General features: G+C 38.3%; 1 protein-coding gene across 4 annotated transcripts in view; it reads right to left on the bottom strand.

Annotated features, from left to right (window-relative positions):
• The window catches only part of LOC134793585 (protein qui-1), a 203,275-nt gene that overhangs the window by 15,491 nt on the left and 167,321 nt on the right, over positions 1-20,463 (bottom strand). For all 4 annotated transcript variants that reach the window (XM_063765198.1, XM_063765199.1, XM_063765197.1 and 1 more), the window contains 5 exons: positions 16,139-16,257; positions 11,769-11,947; positions 3,543-3,666; positions 2,919-3,030; positions 1,457-1,735 (listed from right to left, as the gene is read on the bottom strand). In XM_063765198.1, the coding sequence (XP_063621268.1) occupies positions 1,457-1,735; positions 2,919-3,030; positions 3,543-3,666; positions 11,769-11,947; positions 16,139-16,257 (813 nt within the window). The remainder of the gene's footprint in view (positions 1-1,456; positions 1,736-2,918; positions 3,031-3,542; positions 3,667-11,768; positions 11,948-16,138; positions 16,258-20,463) is intronic.

The raw sequence follows: 20,463 nt of genomic DNA on the forward strand, positions 1-20,463 counted from the left end.
CTAACATTCTACTTATTATAAAAAATTGATACATTTGCAACATAAGAATAAGAATTGTTTATTTAAAAGAAAAAACCTTATTTTATTTCTGCTGTAAATTCACAAAGGAATTCAACCAACCGGCCATTAACCTGAATAAGCAACATTTTAGTTGGAAATTGTCGCGAAGTGTTACGCTATCTGGTTACTACGGGTAGTTAATTAATGTGCCTTTTGTGCGGACGCATTTAATTCTAAAGTTAGTCGTGCAGTACAGAGAATAACGAGCCGAGGCAAGTTTAGGGGTAATTGTTGGGCAGTGATTCCAGATAAAGTTAGAGAGGAAGGATGTTCCTTTCTCAAAGTTTTTAGCTGTACTTAACGTGGTTCGATATACTGTTGAGTTCAGAATGTATCATATTAGATACATATATGTATATTAATTCAATCATTATATTCATAGAAAGTGCCTATTTAACTAATTATTTATCACAATACATTTTCATTAATTGACTTCAATAAATCACAAGTACCGTAATTGTCACTTGGGTACTTATTATCCGTAACACGTTGACAATCCTAGTGCATGACGACAAGCACAAATTAACATTAACAAAGCAATAACGATCAACATTAAGCTAGGGTATTGAATATTCTGTACTATAATAATATGAATTATTCTAACGTTTATATTTATTGGTATAACATGAATATCTACTTAGATAGAGTGTAGGTGTAAATAATTTAATAAATATTACGCTTAGGTAAAAAACTCAAGTCATTCTACACATAAATCATCGAATTTATTTTCTTTTTCAAGTCAAATTTGAAAGATTGTTATGCATTGTATATAACAGTCGTTCAGATTTGAGTAATTAATTAGCATGGTATGAACAGAATTCATGATCCAAGCAAAAATTTCAAACAAAGCATTTTGGGTTCACAAAAGCTGGTTTGCAATTTAATCAAATAAGCTGTGGTGCGCGAGATAAAACAATTATTTTACCGTCCGTGCAGCGATTACACAGCGGAACAGAAATTATAAATTGTGCTGAGCTTTTTCTATTTTTCCATCCTGAGAGGATTATCTTATCTTCAATCTCAAGGTAATTGCTTAGTGTGTACCTATTTAGAACGTTTGATATGATAAGTGATGGATTCTATGAACTGGACATTTAGGTATTATGCGATCCTTAGGATAGGTAAGATAGGGATTAGTGGACATGCTTTGTTTTGAATAATTATATAAAAGATACCGAACTATTTCATCTGAAACTTCGCAAAAGTTTTTCACTATTAAGCGTTGAACATTCACAATAACAGGAGGAGACGACGACGGTTGCATGTGATTCTATACGCTGTTGCACTCAATTAGCTCATTGAAGCGAACGCTACAGGCCTTATAGCAAACAGAGGGCAGCCTTCTCCTAGAAAAGCATAATTTTCTACCCCATATTCTAAACATTACGAAACTAACCTTAGTTTTATGTCTCTTCAACATATGCAGGTAAGTCCCAGTGATAAACGTCCGGACATGCAGTTCGTTTTCTCCCTGCAGGGTAACGAGGAACACGTTGTCATCCGTGATCTCCATAGCGTGCACGGGCATGCCAGCCGTGACGGTGCTGAGCAACGTGAAGTTGTCTACGTTCCACGTGCAGATTGTCCCGTCTTGGGAGCACGTGACCACGATCTCGCCGTCTTGGAGGACCTTCACGCCCGTGACGGAGCCCCGGTGGTGGTCAAGTTTTGTCACCTAAATCATGAAAATCTTTTAGTTTCGCTCTAGTATATATATTTAAAAATACTTCAACAGATTTCTTATGATAAATAGTAATTCTTAATAAAAGGTACACTCAGTCAGTAGAGTCTGACCGGAAAGAGAAGAGTCGTGGAATGTATTGGGCTTCAAACATTCCACAACTCTTCTCTTTCCTCCGGTATTTCGTCTTGCGTACAACAAATTTGGTGACAGTGGGTAATACTTAATATACGTTAAGTTAATTAGAAATAGGTACTATTCTTTCATTACATATCTCAAAAACAGGTATAATAATAATCAGCTGTACGTACAATGGCGGTTATACAGTTATTAGAAAGTAAACAGAACTTTAATAAGCTTATAAGCTCTCTGTTTGTAGTAGAACATAAATTACTCAATTCGAAAATTTTATGAAAAGTAAACAAGAACTGTAGCAAATGCAATGAATAACTAAACTCTTTGTTAAATGCGATTGTCTTGTACTTTCGAATGCGGGCTTTATTAGCATAATGAAAAATGTTCTGAAGTTAAACCTCGCAACAAAGAAGAAATTAACAATTATTAGCACAAATTGAAAGTAAAACACAAAAGCTGATGGTCTGCCTTAATTTCAAACAGTACCTACTCACATTTTGAGTGGATTTTGTGAGAGCGCAAAACGTAGTAAATTGAAATCAGTCCACAGAGACTCAGGTCAGCAAAAATGGGCTTTGCTTTGTCATAGCTGTATTATACCGTGTTTTCCTTGAAATGGGTTTAGCTTTCATTTTTCTCTGAAAACTTTTCGGATTTTAAGTGACAGAATACAGAACAGAATTGACTTCCATAATTTAACGATTTTCACAAGTTTGATGGACATCATTAGGTACACGGCTACCACCAGTTTTGACATTGACAGATTAACTCGCGTCTACGTAAATTACTTTCTATACATCTCGCTTGCACTAATATGCGAGTACGAGCGAGATGCATAGAAAGTAAGTTACTTAAACGTGAGTGAATATGTCAATGTTAAAACTGGTGGTAGTGCTTCAGGTCTCTCTAATGTACAGCCAGCTGCAGGCAGCGATAACTGACCGCATATAAATTTGTTTACACGGGGGTCAAGTATCTCTGTGGCTGATTGTACATGACTGTGACACGATGAGTAATAAAAAAGGTATAAGTAGGTACGTACAAGTGATCCGTCAACCAGCGACGCAACGATGACAGCCGAGTCCTCCCCGCCGCTGATCACCAGCGAGCGATTCACGACAGCTGCCACGCACAGTACAGGTGCGATGTGTTCCCTGCGTCCAAGCAAACAATCACGTCCAAATAGCTTTACTTTACTGCCAGACTCATAAAATAGACTGACATAAAACGTTACATTTACACCCAAAAGTAGACGTGTTCAGGGGAATCTTTAATTATCAGACTAGATTTCAACAAGTTTAGCTTGTTATACCAGTGGCCGTAAACGCCGTAAACCGAATAATGTTTAACAGTTGTGAACAATTAGAGTTGTGTTGTGTATGTTCTGTAAGTAATTGCGTAAACTGAGGAACCCAGATCATGTAGAAAGTGTAGAAACAAACTTTGCACGGATAGGATAGATCACCAAGTGTGTTGGTTGAACTATATAACATCGTATGTACTCGTATATGTGGAGATTTAGATTTACATTTTATAATGAGTACCGACGCTGACACGATTAATTACACGTGAGCATAAGAAATACATTTACACACCTTCCAATTGCGTTCAAGAATTGACCTCCTAAACAGCCATAGTCAATAAAAATGTCACGTCAAATACTCACGTCATTTTGGCTTTCACCGCCAGCGTGTGAAGGTCCCAGACGATGACGCTGGTGTCTTCGGAGCCCGTGAGTAGGTACTGCGACTCCCTCGTGACGCACATGCAAAGGATCCTGCCCGAGTGACCTGGAAAATTGCCCTCATACATATTCATTATTTCACCTAACGTCTAATGAAACGTCGCCATGATGGATCGTGTTAATATATCGTATGAAATTCATATGTGTGAGACGTTAGAAATATTAATTTATTTTTCGTTGTGCGTTATGGATCTTTTGAAAGCGTCTTGTAAGAAATTAATACAGCTATATATTTATTCCAATTATAAGTACCTACATGTATATGTCACCGGTAATATTTAATGAATAAATTAATTCTGTTTAGTTCACGTGAACTGCTTGTTATTCAAGTGTTTCATTATTTTGATTGATATTGAGTGGTAAAATGAATGTTCATCAATAAAATGACCGACGCGACTGAAATTTATCACTTGTGTGATTGATTGAGACACTACTAGTTTACTAATCTAATAGCTAAAGTGAATTGAAAAATGTTGATTAGCTTTAATATAATGGGACGACATTTTATATTTAAAAACAATACAAATTGTTTTGCAATATAGAAACAACTGAAAATGACAAATCAATATACTTTTATTGTAGGTATAACAACAGCAAAAAAATAACAAAATATATTCAGTGATAGCTACATTTCGAACAAGTGAAGTTCAACAAGAACAGTTTATCGGAAAACAATAACTAGACAACACGAGGAAATCCAATTAGCAATATATACGAATCCGATTCCATTAATTGCAGCAATGACCACTTACTTTGATGCAGCTGTTGTATTGGAGCAGGAATCCGTACGAATAGCCATTATCATTCCTCTCTATTTTTCAGAAAAAAGTGAATTGTTTACTTTTCTTTGAAAAACCTCCAGTTATTTCGACTCAGACTCACTAGAACTATTAATTAAAAGAAAGAAAAAAAGTGTCCCCAGTTCTTCATACAAAATTTTGGTTGTCAGGAGTGTGATGGTTCATACAAAACGTATGTGAAAATGTGACAAAAAAATTCTTTTTTCGTACAGTCTTGTTTCCTTTTTAACCCTCTGCAACTGTGGTGACTTTTTTAGAGAGATTCTACTGATGTGGTGTCTATCAGACCTCATTTTCGATAATTCATTAAAAATAAACTAATGGCAAAATGGTAACTATTGTTTTATATAACAATCAATCCATTTATAATTTGATAAATTCAATTGTAAAATACGTTTAAAATAAAATACATAAGAAATATATAATAAATTTTAATGAGATCATAGTTTCTTACAATTTGTACTTAGGCTAACAAAAAAATAAAAAATAAACTTAACAATCAACAACTTCAAGTAACTTCATTAATTTTCCTTCTTTTGACCATTTTATTTTTACTTAAAAAAAAATAGAGAAAATCTAAAGACAGAATAAGGCACTAATCAGTCCTGAAGTTGCTACTTATTTTAAAGTATTTTCGTCGATCAACTATGTAAAATATAATTATTTATGTGGTGAGGTCTCTCAGACACTATAGAAACATTACTATTTTTGTGAGGTGACGTCTGATAGACCCCATAATTACTATGAACAAGTACATATTTTTATGAGGTGGGGTCTGTCAGACCCAGGACGTATTGCTGTGCTCACGTCTGTGGGACACCCGCAGCTCATATCTCCCGATGCATGCACCACATTGCCGCTCGGGCATCACTGTCCGATGCCGCGAGCCGTTTGAGGAAGGTAATGAGCGAGACAGAACTATATCGCGCCGTACGCCGACATAGCAACAAAAAAAATATTTGGCGGTGTCTGATAGACCGCACATCAGTCGCAAAGGGTTAAATTGACAGTCCTCGTAATTCTGAGTAGAAATAACCCTTAAAAACCAAGTAACCGTTTTACAATAAACGCTTAATAATGAGTATATTGGAATATTGCTTCAAATTTTTATTGGTTCTAATTTGAAAATTATTTAAGGTAAAAGTAGGTACTTTTAACATCTTTTTATATTTAATTTTTAAGCGACTTTTCATAAGAAGAAACATAATAAAACCTAAAGTGCTTGAACTACACATGTTTCCAGTCAAAAGCTTACAGTGTGTGTTGCGCATCACTAACAGTCTGACAACAAACTCACACCAATACACTCTCTGGGTTATTCTCAATTACAACAGAGTTTTAAGTAGTCGTAACTGAATATCGAGAGAGAATTTCATGGAACTCTATTTGCCAACTAGTCTGTAGTAAATTAACCGGAATAGGTAAGCCCTTTCTGCGAACAGTCCCGGAACATCCGGTACCGAAGACAATTTACAACAAAAGTTCATCTCCGAATTAAATTGCGCCACCACTGCGCAAATCGTTCGCAGTTAAACGGGAACTAACCCAATCAAAGTTTCACCTTACAATAAACTGCAAACACAGATACGAAATTCATTCTCTATCCCTGCTCTAATATCCACTTAGAGATTCCCACAATTTGCATTTCCTCTTGTGTTCTCCACTTTCGTTGAATATGAAATGAAGAAGTTAACACGAACTGTGGCTTGATTTACATAAATATTAATAAGAAGGCAAAATGTAGAAATCTTTTGTGTTTCGGAACTACGAGCGATATACTGCTTCACCCAGCATAACGCCCTAACAGTCATTGGAAAATCAGTTTTAATTTGGAATCTATTGCGTGAGAATACGGAAAAAATTTGAATAAGTTTCCCGAATGGCGACACATAGCTGTTATACGTAAAGGGTTTTCCAACCAGATAGTTCAATAGTACTAAAATTATCATTAAAAATAATGTTATGTAAAAGCTTAGCTATTACCCCTATCGTATAGGTGTGTATATTACAGTTTGCAAAAACACATAGAATAATTACCTACTTGACATTGACAACTGTTTCTGTTTAATCTTCAATCAAACTAAATATTTACATAATGAATGGACAGGATTAATCAAGTTTCTTAGCCGAGTAAATAATGACAAAATGAGTCTGCAAACTTCATATAATAATATGTTTAAGAGCGCTCTTACAAGAAAAGTCGAAATAATGCAAAATTGATGATACTAGTCGACGAAATTCAGGACTTTGCGCTCATTATTAGAAACAATGAGTACTTGTTCCAGTAAAAGCGTCTTCTTATCTTTATAAATGTCGTTGTAAATATTAGAAAAAGGACTTATTAAATTAGTAATGATTTTTTTTCTGATGGTCGTTTCCGAAAAACCCCGTGAAGCACTGAATGGCGAGCTCTTATTTGGAAATGTTGAGAATTTTACTCTGCTAAACCTGGCTATTTTGTATTACTAATACCCTGTACTTTAGGCATATCAAACTATATTTTTCCTACATACCTTTGAGAAAGAGAAAATCAAAGTAAAACGAAGTCGATTTTCTCTCCGAAACAAGTGTCAATTCCTACGAAAATCTACTTAATATCGAAGTCATTTTCATACTCAAGCAATCTGCAACGTTTGCTTATACTGTTGGTATACATTAGTGTTTATGAAATTCTACTATAATTTTTTGGCAATTTTTTGAAAACTACTCTATATTACCGATGACGCGCGCTGCGCCAGCTCAGTGCCGCGGCAGAGCTTGTAGAGGCAGGACGTGTGTCGGTCGGCTCCGCACATTTTCAACGGCGACGACGAGGTTTTTTATCATTGTGTGCGGCGGGCGCCGTGTAAAACGCTATACTGTGTGCGTGTAAACCGCAACGAGAGACTTTGATCCTAGCACCGTTTTTATAGTATTATAATTTATAATGGTACAGTTTAATAAACTACCGGACAGGATTAAAAATATTTGAAACGACCTGACATTCTATATGTATTTATTTGACTCAAGATAGTACTCAGGGTCTGATGATGGAGCCGGAAGGTGGGCACCGGTACCAATCAACCATGCCACTAAACCACTTTGTGTTTAGGCTCGTTTTATTCATCTCAACAAGATCTTTGACACAAGATAGTACTCAGGGTCTGATGATGGAGCCGGAAGGTGGTCACCGGTACCAATCAACCATGCAACTAAACCACTTCGTGTTTGGGCTCGTTTGATTCGGCTCAACAAGATCTTTGACTTAAGATAGTACTCAGGGTCTGATGATGGAGCCGGAAGGTGGTCACCAGTACCAATCAACAATGCAACTAAACCACTTCGTGTTTAGGCTCGTTTTATTCGTCTCAACAAGATCTTTGACTTAAGATAGTACTCAGGGTCTGATGATGGAGCCGGAAGGTGGTCACCGGTACCAATCAACCATGCAACTAAACCACTTCGTGTTTGGGCTCGTTTGATTCGTCTCAACAAGATCTTTGGCACAAGATAATACTCAGGGTCTGATGATGGAGCCGGAAGGTGGTCACCGGTACCAATCAACCATGCAACTAAACCACTTCGTGTTTAGGCTCGTTTGATTCGTCTCAACAAGATCTTTGACACAAGATAGTACTCAGGGTCTGATGATGGAGCCGGCAGGTGGTCACCGGTACCAATCAACCATGCCACTAAACCACTTCGTGTTTAGGCTCGTTTTATTCGTTTCTATAAGATCTTTGACACAAGATAGTACTCAGGGTCTGATGATGGAGCCGGAAGGTGGTCACCGGTACCAATCAACCATGCAACTAAACCACTTCGTGTTTGGGCTCGTTTGATTCGTCTCAACAAGATCTTTGGCACAAGATAATACTCAGGATCTGATGATGGAGCTGGAAGGTGGCCACGGGTACCAGTCTACCATGTAACTGAACCACTTCGTGTTTGGGCTCGTTTGATTTGTCGCAACAAGATCTTTGACACAAGTTAGTACTCAGGGTCTGATGATGGAGCTGGACTGTGGCCACGGGTACCAGTCTACCATGTAACTGAACCACTTCGTGTTTGGGCTCATTTGATTCGTCGCAATAAGATGTTTGACACAAGATACTACTCAGGGTCTGATGATGGAGCTGATGATGATAGACAGGTACCCGTCGCCACCTTCGCGCTCCATCATCAGACCCTGAGTACTACCTTGTGTCAAAGATCTTGTTGAGATGAATAAAACGTGCCTAAACACGAAATGGTTTAGTTGCATGGTTGATTGGTACCGGTGACCACCTTCCGGCTCCATCATCAGACCCTGAGTACTGTCTTGTGTCAAAGATCTTGTTGAGATGAATCAAACGAGCCCAAACACGAAGTTGTTTAGTTACATGATAGACTGGTACCCGTGGCCACCTTCCAGCTCCATCATCAGACCCTGTGTATCTTCAGTGTCAAAGATCTTGTTGAGACGAATCAAACGAGCCTAATCATGTTACTACATGGTTGATTGGTATCCGTGACCACCTTAATCATCATCAGATCCTCAGTACCAGTTCGTTTTTAAACCCTCGTTGATACAAACTTTACAACCTATAGGTACCAAATGCAATGACGAAACATGTAAATGAGCGAGTAGGTACCTATAATTTCTTTCGAGTAATATACCTTCATAAGTACAAGTATGGGGCTATTCATAAATTACGTCGTTTCAAATGGGAGGAGTGGGGGGGGGGGGGGGGTCTGGACATCGGATGATGGTAACATGACGTAGGAGGAAACAGATTCATCCGAAGCTTGATTTTTGGATGATTTGAGGGGTGGGGGGGGGTCAAAAATCGTCAAAAATAGATGACGTAATTTATGAACAGCCCCTATGTACATTTGCACTGCATTTAGTATTTTCGTACTTACCAAATAACAGTTTTAGAACTTTAAAAGTTAAGTACAGTTAGTGTTGTTATGGTTGATTTCAATATGCTTCGCGAACGATCAAGAATGTTTAATCCATCATTGTAGTGCGAGTGTGGTAGAAGGGATCGGCGTACTGAGCTCGCACGGCCTGCCGCAGCGCGTAAAATACCTAAACTCGCTCAACGCCGAAATGTAATAGCGCTCTTAACAAATTCCGTCTGGGCGTCCCAAATACCGCTGGAGTGACTAAGCCCAAAAAGACCTGTCCGCCCTCGAAATATCAAACTAGCGTGCAGTGGCGCAGAATAGGGCAGAGTGGCGCTCTCATGTGTCAGAGGCCAAGATTTTCTTTGCGTCACTGAGCCAGTGATGTATGTATGTATGTATGTATGTATGTATAAATGTATGTATGTATAACAAATTTTAAATATGAAACGTATTTATCCAAGCTGTGATAGCACTGTCTCTTTTTCTAACTTTTTAAAATAATTTATTAATTGAATACGTAGTACCTAAATACTTGCAATTTCCTGATATTTGATGAAATTTGGCAATCAAGCTAAAACTAATCTAACCTCAATGCTGGCGAGACCATTAATCAACATCAGAGGATCGCGGTGGAAACATAAATCATGCGCATTGGATTCACTGCAGGAATCTTAATGTTGTTAGTATGAAGGTATTCCCGGTAACACGAAACTGTACTTTGTAACAATTTATTCTGTCAACTGAAAAAATATGTAGGTACCTATCTATAAGAGTAAAAAACTAAAAATATACTTATATAAACTGCAATTTAAACATTTCCACTGAAGTTATTGGTTCCCCTAAAATAGACTGCATTTATTTTATAACGTTTATTTTTTGTTTGACACTGACGTCACTGACATATCCGATCCATATCACATCTTTAGAAATTTTTTTACGAAGGTATCTTCATGTTCGAATCAGGCCGAGAGAAACATATTAAATATACGACCGTCACCTTCATTAAATACCAGGTTAATGTTTAAACGGAATCCACAAACCCTGAATCAAACGCTTTGTCGCTACTTTCAATGCAGACGAAGCGACAGCCTATGTTGATCTTTTGTCATAATAAAATAGTGCCGAAACTCTAAGCACTGAAGATTGTTTCGCGTTTCCCTTTTCAATAGGACTTTTATTAAAATATGAGCGATGAATGTTGTCATGAGGCATATTGTTTCATTTTACGACGAACCATTGTTGATCGAGGAACCATTATATTACAAATAAAAAACGCTTCAACGGGGCAATCAAAAATGTAGCGTGGGGATTCAGGGCGCGTTCCGATCATCAATCAGTTGAAAATTTATCAAAAGAGTAGCAAAATACTCTTTTTAACACAAAAGGTACATTGTTTACAAACTGCAAACTTTAGTATTCGGTCCCATTACTGAAACAATTGCTTAAATTAACACAACCATTTTACTACTGAAGGATACTTTTAGATCACAACCATTTCATTGAAACCGCCTTAACGAAGTGCTCTCAAATTAATTTTTATCATACAATGAGTCCTTTTAAAACACATCAAACTACCACAGAATACCGAACGGTACCTATCTGAAACGTTTCATATAATTACTGTGGGATGTAAGCACATTTAGTTAATTAAACTTTAGCAGGCCACACGAATGTAATCAGCAGATAAGAAAAATATCGTAAACCCTTCATAAAGAATCAGTTTTATTATCTCCGGGTTAGTAAATAAGTGATAGCGGGGCTATAAGGGCACGGTCGTTAAACGCCAATCGAGCTCACCCATAAAATGCCTATCGATCTACTAACGCGCGCAGGTGATTGCTGACATAACCTTTTCTAGGATAATAGATAGGAAAATATTCTTTATTATTATTAAGTGATACTGGATCAAAATCTTTATCCGCTACAGTATTTTGGCATGTGGCTGGTTAAAAGACCGATGAAATCGTTATTACATTACTTATAATATAACTAGAAAATCACACTTTATTATATTTGAAATCCGGTGTAAATAAACACTGCATGCGACGACGCATGCAGTGTTTATTTACGCATGTACAACATGATTCGATGGCGAAGCGATAGCGATTGTCACCATGGGTAGGCCGGCTGGTTTAGTCGAGTAATAGTACCTAATGAAATTGCATATGAATGCAAATGCTACTTTCATTCTAAGGGATAGTAACCTACTACAAATGGATTATCTTTATTTAGACACAAAACTATAATTATAATAACATGCATTTTTAATTAGAATAAAGTATAATGTCGTAAAAATCTGATTCTAGACTGGAATTCTAAACATATAAAATTCGTAAAAGTAAACTATTTCTAAGTAACTACAATCGATTCCGAATTCAACATTCTCTCCGATTCAAAAACTCAATATCAGCCCATCAAATTCGCACAGCACACTTAACTGTTTAACTCTACACAATGTCGTACAAGCGAAACTAACCTTTAAACGTATGTACTTTAGAGTTGGACATGACGTGCCACAGCTGCGGGTCGCCGGCGGCGGGCGCCAGCACCAGATGTTGTCCGGAAGGTGCCAGTTGCAGCAGACGCGCGCCCGCGCCGGGGCTCGTCGGCCCCACGGACAAAACCCGCACCGTTGACGCTATCGGCGGTTGGAGCCTGATCGGAAGGTAAAATTATTTTTCACCTCAGCAGCTCGAACAAGGGTACTTTGCTTCTTTAAAACAGTGAGCAAAATGCGATTTTGCTCACTGAGTCATTTTGTCTCACTCAGTGAGCAAAATCGCATTTTGCTCACTGAGTGTGTCTTAGTCAGTGAGCAAAATGCGATTTTGCTCACTGAGTGAAACAAAATGACATTCAAGTGACCTTTATAGTCAAATGTCATTTCAACATGCGGGGTCTAATACAAGTTCGATATACTGGGGTTCTATTATCTCTGTCCCTCTAGGTATGTTCTCACTGCTTAGGGTGAAAAATTTTGTGTACTACACGAGATCAAAGTTATTTACATCTCGTGCGCTTTTGAATCCCTTACTACGCTCAAGATTCTAAATTAGATTCACTCGCTACGCTCGTGAATCTATTATAGAATCTTTCGCTTGCACGGGACTCAAAATAAGCACTCGAAGAAATATCAAACTTTGATCTCTTGTTGTACAAATAACTATTTCACCTCAGCAGCTCGAACAAGGGTACTTTGCTTCTTAAAAACAGTGAGCAAAATGCGATTTTGCTCACGGAGTCATTTTGTCTCACTCAGTGAGCAAAATGCGATTTTGCTCACTGAGTGAGACAAAATGACATTCAAGTGACCTTTATAGTCAAATGTCATTTCAACATGCGGGGTCTAATACAAGTTCGATATACTTGGGTTCTATTATCTCTGTCCCTCTAGGTATGTTCTCACTGCTTAGGGTGAAAAATTTTGTGCACTACACGAGATCAAAGTTATTTACATCTCGTGCGCTTTTGAATCCCTTACTACGCTCAAGATTCTAAATTAGATTCACTCGCTACGCTCGTGAATCTATTATAGAATCTTTCGCTTGCACGGGACTCAAAATAAGCACTCGAAGAAATATCAAACTTTGATCTCTTGTTGTACAAATAACTATTTTTTAAGAAAAAGTACAGTGGCGTACATTAATGGATATCAGATTTGTGTTGGTTTAAAAAATAATTGTTCCGATTAAAATAATAATTGAAATTAACAGGCGTACAGTTTGTATAATATTATTTGTCGACAAGAATGAAATATCAAGAAGCAGATTGTAAAGCGTAAATGGCAAGACCATGTTATATGTAGGTACAAAACCCTAATTTCAATAAGTATATTCATTACACTTCTACGAAGCATATATTCCCTACTGTCTATACTTCGAGGATAGACGTACGGACGTAGCACCACGAGCGTGGATTAGTACCATAGTTCGTTTTTTTAGCATTAGAAAGAACTTGAAAGAAGGTAAGCGATCTTGACATGTCTTTTAATTCAAAAACGCTTTTTAAAAATCAATAACTATTACTTATGAAAGCAGAAGAATATAAACGATCGTATTAGATTCATAATTGTTACATATTTTCCGTAACTTATTTTTAAAATGTGTTTTTCAATTAAAAGACACATCAGGATTGTTTACCTTATTTCTAATGCTAAAAAAAACGAACTATAAATGAGATTAATAGATCTAGAAACGATATTTATTAGATGTGTCAGTGTCAAAAGTGACGTTTTTGTTTGAAGAAACGTCACATTTAACACTGACATATCTAATTCATGTCGTTTCTAGATCTATTAATTGACGTATCTTAAAGTTTGAATCGGGCTGTTATTTAAAAAAAGTACCACGCAGGGACGTGCGCTACTCTGTAGCTCGTAGCAGCAGCGTTTTCCTGCTCAGTTGTGAAAATCTTCCGTAGGCACTAAACTGGAGGCCGATTTCAAACAACAAATGAATGCATCATATATATCAACATCATCATCAAAATCATGGCTCTTGTCGGTGGAGTATGCGCCAGTTTTCGCGGTCCTCGGCCAGGTTTTTTAGGTCCCTGTAAGACACGACATTTGCTTTTGCTACATATCAACAAGTAATCTTTAAAGATCAAACACCTATATGAGCCAGGTGCGGTGATAAAAGCAGTTAAATAATTATCGTATGTCTTACTATTTGCTAATTTACTCATACCAGTTGGTTTAACATCACAAGGGATGAAGTGAAAAGATACGAAAGCCCAATTAGTTGCCACATTTCTCGGATTTCGTCATTAGAGATAACATTTGTCGGGTCCCAGCGGTGCAGGGTCTCGAAACTTCGCAATAATATATCGTCGGGAAGTTAATGGGGTAGATAAACACAACGATCAGTAAACGGGGATACGGGCGACTAATGAACACTAAATTCTGTGTACCCAATCTCGCCCGTTCTCTGTGATTGTTATCCTTTTATTCCTCATTTCTTTTTGTATCTTACATGCCTGCGATAAATTCATTATGGACGTTGGAAGACATTTGCGAACATAGTGCAACTTTGTACGGTACAACTAAACGTATGAAAATGGATTTACGACAGCATAAAAGTTAACATTATTGTCATTCTACGTGAACTTCTATCTACTTTAATCTCATCTTAATTTTGTCTCCTCGTAGTTCGGTTTCCTCACGATTTTTTCCTTCACCGAAAAGCGACTGGTAAATAGTCAAATGATATATCGTACATAAGTTCCGAAAACTCATTGGTACGAGTCGGGGTTTGAAAGTCGCACGCTCTTACCGCTAGGCTAGCTACCAACGCTTTATCAACTTGAAAATCGTAAGTGAAATGTAAATTTCTTTTGAGATGAATAAAAACTTTATCAACTTGAAAATCGTAAGTGAAATGTAAATTTCTTTTGAGATGAATAAAAATTCTTTAACCACAGTTAGTTTGATGTCAATTGAATCAATGACAATGGTCAAGTGTCAATGGTGTTGGTGAATATTGAATCATAATTCAATTATTATTTAAAACAAAGCAATTTCATAATGACGTAGTACGTTGTTTTTCATTAATTATACTACCTATTGCGTAGGAATCTCGTATTTACTCGTAAATCGCCAGAAATCCATTACAAGCCTGAAGAACCGGTTAAGTCATGAATTTCCCGTAACCGAGTCGTAACCTAAAACCAATTCCAAAAGCGATTTTACCCCAAACGAACGTAAAACACAACCGTGAAGCTGTGATTGCATTTCCTAGGCACACAATACAGGGTAACCCGTTTACTGTGTGTTGTGTATCGGAGCCCGGGGCGGTGTACTCCTGACAGCTAATTGGATAAAGTGGTATGTAGAATTAGACGAAGGTATCCTTATATCAAACCTTTGCGTGTGTTAATCCGCTTATAACAATTGCGTCGTCGTTGTGAAAACATCGAACGAGCGGAACTTAAAATTGTCTAAGAAAGATGTTTGAGTTTCATAACACGACAAGTAATTCAAAGATGAAAACCGTCTATCGCAAGCCAGCCACATTGTTTTTTCATTTTCGGTATTTGTTTGGAACACGTTACGACGCAACTTATTAAGGTTCAAAATAGTGCTTTCTATAACTAAGATAGACAGATAGACGGCTGGCGCAGGTTGAATAAAAGCGCTAAGTACTTAGTTACTTATTCCTGCACTAAATCGCAAAACAACTTTAATGACTAAAATGGGAAACCGAAGTTTTATAAACTTCCGAAAGTTGAAAAAAACTGTACCTACTCGTAAAAAAAAATATGGTTGAGTACCTACATATTAGGCTTTAGTTTAATTACTTCATCTATCTTTATCAATCTCCCGCACATTATTTTGGAGTTCAATCAAAAAAAAATATATTTATTTTGTGACACACGTTTACAGACATACATAGGTGCCGAATCCTCCTTTTAAGTTAAAAACTTGTGTTAGGAGGTATTCGCTCTTTCATACAGGGTTCAGCGCTAAAAATAAAAACAACCTATAACTTAATGTAATCTTAAAATGCTATTCTTAACTAAACACACTACAGAGTTAATATCTAAATTGGGATCGCGTACGTTTTGAATTATCTATTTGTACTTTTATGTATATAACGTGACTTTACATTCTTCAACTATCACATCCAGACTAAACTCTTGCTACCAAGTAAGTAAGATCATTTGAAGACGCCATTACAATAAAGAAATGTTAAAATTCCGTTGCGTTCAAATAGTCAACATGTAATATCGTCAATGTTTAGTTAAGTTTATTTGTCTCATCGATACAAGTTTCATGATATTATATACGTAAGATATAAATAGTAAAACGGCTACATTGGCAGTGACGAATGTCAAAAGTGTCCTTACCATCCGTTGAGTGGGACGAGCAGCGGCTTGTCATAACCGTCGCACCACGCCATCGCGGCGGTGACGAGCGTCGCTAGCACGCCGCGCCGCGCAACCGCCGGCCGTAGCCAGGCTATGATCTGAACAAACAAATAAAATACCTATCAGTTCCTAGTTTATACTTGGTTTATGGCGGTTTTCAAAAAAAATATACCGTTTACTTTTTGTCGATAAACCATCAACTTTTGGGTTATTTAGATTCAGAATCACGAGTACTATTGAATGAGACAAAGAAAAAAAGTGGGTCCAGTATTTCATACCAATTTTGGGTGTCAGTTTTGTAACGGTCCATACAAAATGTATGTGAAAATGCGTACAAATCTGTCATTTTTTTTCTTTTTAAATCGATAGTGTTCGTGATTCTGAGTAGAAATAACCCAAAAGTTGATGGATTTTCGGAAAAAAGTAAATGGTACTTACACTTTTAAGTGAAAATGCCCTTATATCATTTTATAATGAATGTTTCTCTTTGTAATCAATTTTATAGAGACATTATTGTATCTGTTTGCCGAAAAAAATTAGTCAGTCCTAAAGCCATGTTCAGCAGTGTCGTGCCGTGGACAATAAACATTAAACTTTAACGGGTAGCTGCATTTCTTTGTCTACCCCAAACATTTTTATAAACTAATTTCGGGTAGTTTAGTGGTGTTTTATTAATATCTCTGTTGACATTTGTTGGGACGTCAGTCTTTCCGTGACCACAGCTGGTGCAACTCAGCTGAAACGTCGGAATTAAAGGTAAAAACAATGAAATTATATCGCGGTAGACCCGTTTGTGCAATTAAATATGTGTACAAAACGCGAGAGTTTAAAGTGTTATATTGCAAACCGATACGGGCAGGAAGGTGCAATTAAATTGAAACGCCTTGAGAAACTTCGGAAAAGACGTGCTTTTTTAGAATCATCGGTGGACTTTCTAGTGAAGTGCCGTGATTTGAACATAATACCGTCGTGTGTGAGATTAGCGCCGCGTCGAGATATCGCACATTCTGAAGACATTCTCAAAAACGCAAGTGTCAAATTACTGAGGAGATTAATAAAAAATCACCGACAGGAAGTATTTGGGATACAGAGTGAGTTATATAGTTTGTATTTGGAGTGCAGTAGTTACTTGACACCGGAGGATTTTCAGTTATGCGACCGGGTAACGTATTTGCAAGCAGCAAGGAAATATGACCTATGCAGGGATACACATGAGCGAAAATTGAACAGATTAATCGTGAGACAGAAACGTAGACGTAATGATGAACATGGGGCTTCGTCAATGGACAAGAGCGAAACTGTTATTAATCTGTCAAAGGAAACGCTAGATATAGAGATACAATAAGTCTATTATCAAAAGGCATGAATTTTGCGCTAACTCCAAAACGGGTTCCGTACGAAAACATCATATGTAGCGTAGAGGAGGCGTTAATCCGTAATAAATTAACGGTTAATGACGCGGAAACTGTGCGCCAAGATGTTTCGGTATTGCTACGGAAGGTTAGACTGCCTTCAAGCAACATTTCCACAGCGGAGCGTCAGGCGTTATGAACCCTCCGGGACAACGAGGATTTACTTGTTTTAAAAGCCGACAAGGGTAATGCTACTGTGGTTATGGATAGGCTAGACTACGACAGCAAGATTCAAGCGCTTCTTGCGGATAAGACTGTGTACAAACCAGTCAGCTACAATCCTACCGCTAGGGTCACCACTAGATATGAGCGCCGCGCCGGCGCGCCGCCGCCGCCGACGAAATTTTCGCGCCGCCGCCGCCGACGCTGCGCTATCGGCGTGGCATCGGCGTGACCTTGTTAGGTACTACTACTTTCAGAATCAGATAATATACATTTTAACTAGTTTAGATCATTAACGGCGCCACTCCGAATAGCTTATAGACATTCAAAAGGTATTTTAGGCCCATATAATTCAAAAATATCGAAGATAAATTCAAACTTTTCTGTCTAGTAACCGCGCTACTAGTTTTAGGACAACGAAATTACAAATTTTGCCAGCTGGTTAGCTCATCCGACATTTACCGTGAAATTAACCATTGCAAGCATGGTTGAACGTTTTTAAAAGGTGTAAAAAGGGGTAAATCAGATAGGTATTAAGCGTTTTCACGTCCGGCCGTTGGGTTCGCACGAAAGGGCATCGGAAACAAACGGGTCTCATTTAAACTTGGCCATTGTTCAAATTTCAAGCTTTGCGAGAGCATTGAAAGATTGAGCTGCGAGAGATCGCAGCTCAATCTTTGGTCGCTCGCATAGAAGTATGCCGCTATCTGAACCTCCAAGTTTTCGGCTCTGTTTGGAGCTCAACTTTCGGCCTCGCTTTTAAAATGCTTAGTCATTGGTTTTTGTCCGATCTTAGCTCCGCTGCAGCACGGCCTTTGGCCTCGCACGGATGCGCCTGCATCTCCAAGTTTTTAACACAATGGCCTCGGTCTTTATCGGCCTATCGGCATTCCTGATGATACAGTCAATCCGCTACTTTTTACTTAGCACAAAAGGGCCTACCCCGGCTAGGGCCTCACCAAAATTATAAGACCGGCTCTGATACCGCGCGATGCTGTTTATACTATACATATAATACTATTTTCGAACCTTTATTCAATAAACTATCCTTGAAATTGAAAAATGCACTTATTTTATAACTTTCTTACAGCAAAAACATGTTTTTTCGGTAAAATTTTGGTTTGAATTATTTTTTCATTAATCAAAGGAGTTTCAAGGCCACGCCGCCGATTCGCCGCCGCCGCCGACCGATTATGACCGGCGCGCCGCCGCCGGCTTAATGCCTATCGGCGCTCATATCTAGTCACCACACGTCTGAGGAAGCTCATTAAAGATCACGAGGAGTTGTTTACTGAAGACGATTTTACCAATCTTCACAGACCAAAAGCTGTCCAACCACCTAAATTGTATGGACTACCGAAGGTGCACAAATCTAACATACCCTTACGGCCGATTGTTAGTCAGATTGGTTCGCCCTCATACCACTTAGCGAAACATGTTGCGGGTGTACTGCAAAAGCTAGTGGGGAAGACTTCGTCCTATGTAAAGGACTCTCGTCATTTTGTTGACATTGTTAAGGCCAGGAAATTGGAACCGGATGAGATAATGGTAAGCTTCGATGTGGAGTCGTTGTTTACCAATGTTCCATTAAAAGAGTGTCTGGGCATTGTCAAAACGAAGCTTATAGATAACGAACTTCCAGAAAAGTATGTCACTTTGTTGGAGCACTGTCTAGAGGGAAACTATTTCGTCTACCAAGGGCAGATTTATCTGCAAGTGGATGGAGTGGCAATGGGCAGTCCAGTTGCCCCCGTAATTGCCAACATATGGATGGAACATTTTGAAGAGTTGGCATTACGTTCCGGACCGTCTGTAATTACAATGTGGAAGAGATATGTAGATGACGTGTTCTGCATTTTAAAGGGCAACGCCGACACAGTGGAGCATTTTGTCGGCCATTTAAACTCCATCCACCCAAAGGTAAAGTTTACATTTGAGATGGAGTGCGATAGATCCTTACCCTATCTGGATGTGAAGTTAAGAGTGAAACCAGATGGAACCCTGGCACACTCCGTGTACAGGAAGCTCACACATACTGACAGGTACCTACAAGCATCTTCCCACCATCATCCGAGGCATCTACAATCGGTGGTCACATCTCTGGTTAACAGAGCACGAGACTTATGTGACGCGGAACACATAGATAATGAGTTAGCCCATGTTCAGGAAGTGCTAAAGAAAAATGGGTACTTGCAGAAAATCCCACGCACGACTAGGAAAAAAGAAAGACATCCGGAGGTTAGTAGGCAACCAGCCTTTTTGCCGTATGTGAAAGGGATAACGGACAAAGTTGGATCAGTCAGTACTGAAGAAATTCTCCATTAAGACTGTATACACGCCGTTATCTAAAGTAGCAAGTCTTTTACGCAGCCCAAAGGATGTCATTCCGTACCAGAGTCCGGGTGTCTTCAAGATAGAATGCAGTTGTGGAAGTGCGTACATTGGCCAAACTAAGCGCAGCGTTCAAGAGAGGGCGAAGGAACACATAGCAGCTGTTAAAAATCGCCATGTAAACAAATCCGCAATAGCTGAGCACTTGCTGACAACAGGAACGAATCACTGGATTGAGCTACATAAACCCAAAGTCCTCTCCAACGAGCGACACTATTATCCGCGGATCGTGAGAGAGGCGATTGAAATTAAAAAACACCCTCGAAATTTCAACCGAGAGGACGGGTACAAATTATCGTCTACTTGGGGACCAGTGATTCAAATGTTGAAACCAGCGGA

The sequence above is a fragment of the Cydia splendana genome, chromosome 9 (genome assembly GCF_910591565.1).
Source record: "Cydia splendana chromosome 9, ilCydSple1.2, whole genome shotgun sequence".
In the NCBI taxonomy this organism is placed as follows: Eukaryota; Metazoa; Arthropoda; class Insecta; order Lepidoptera; family Tortricidae; genus Cydia; species Cydia splendana.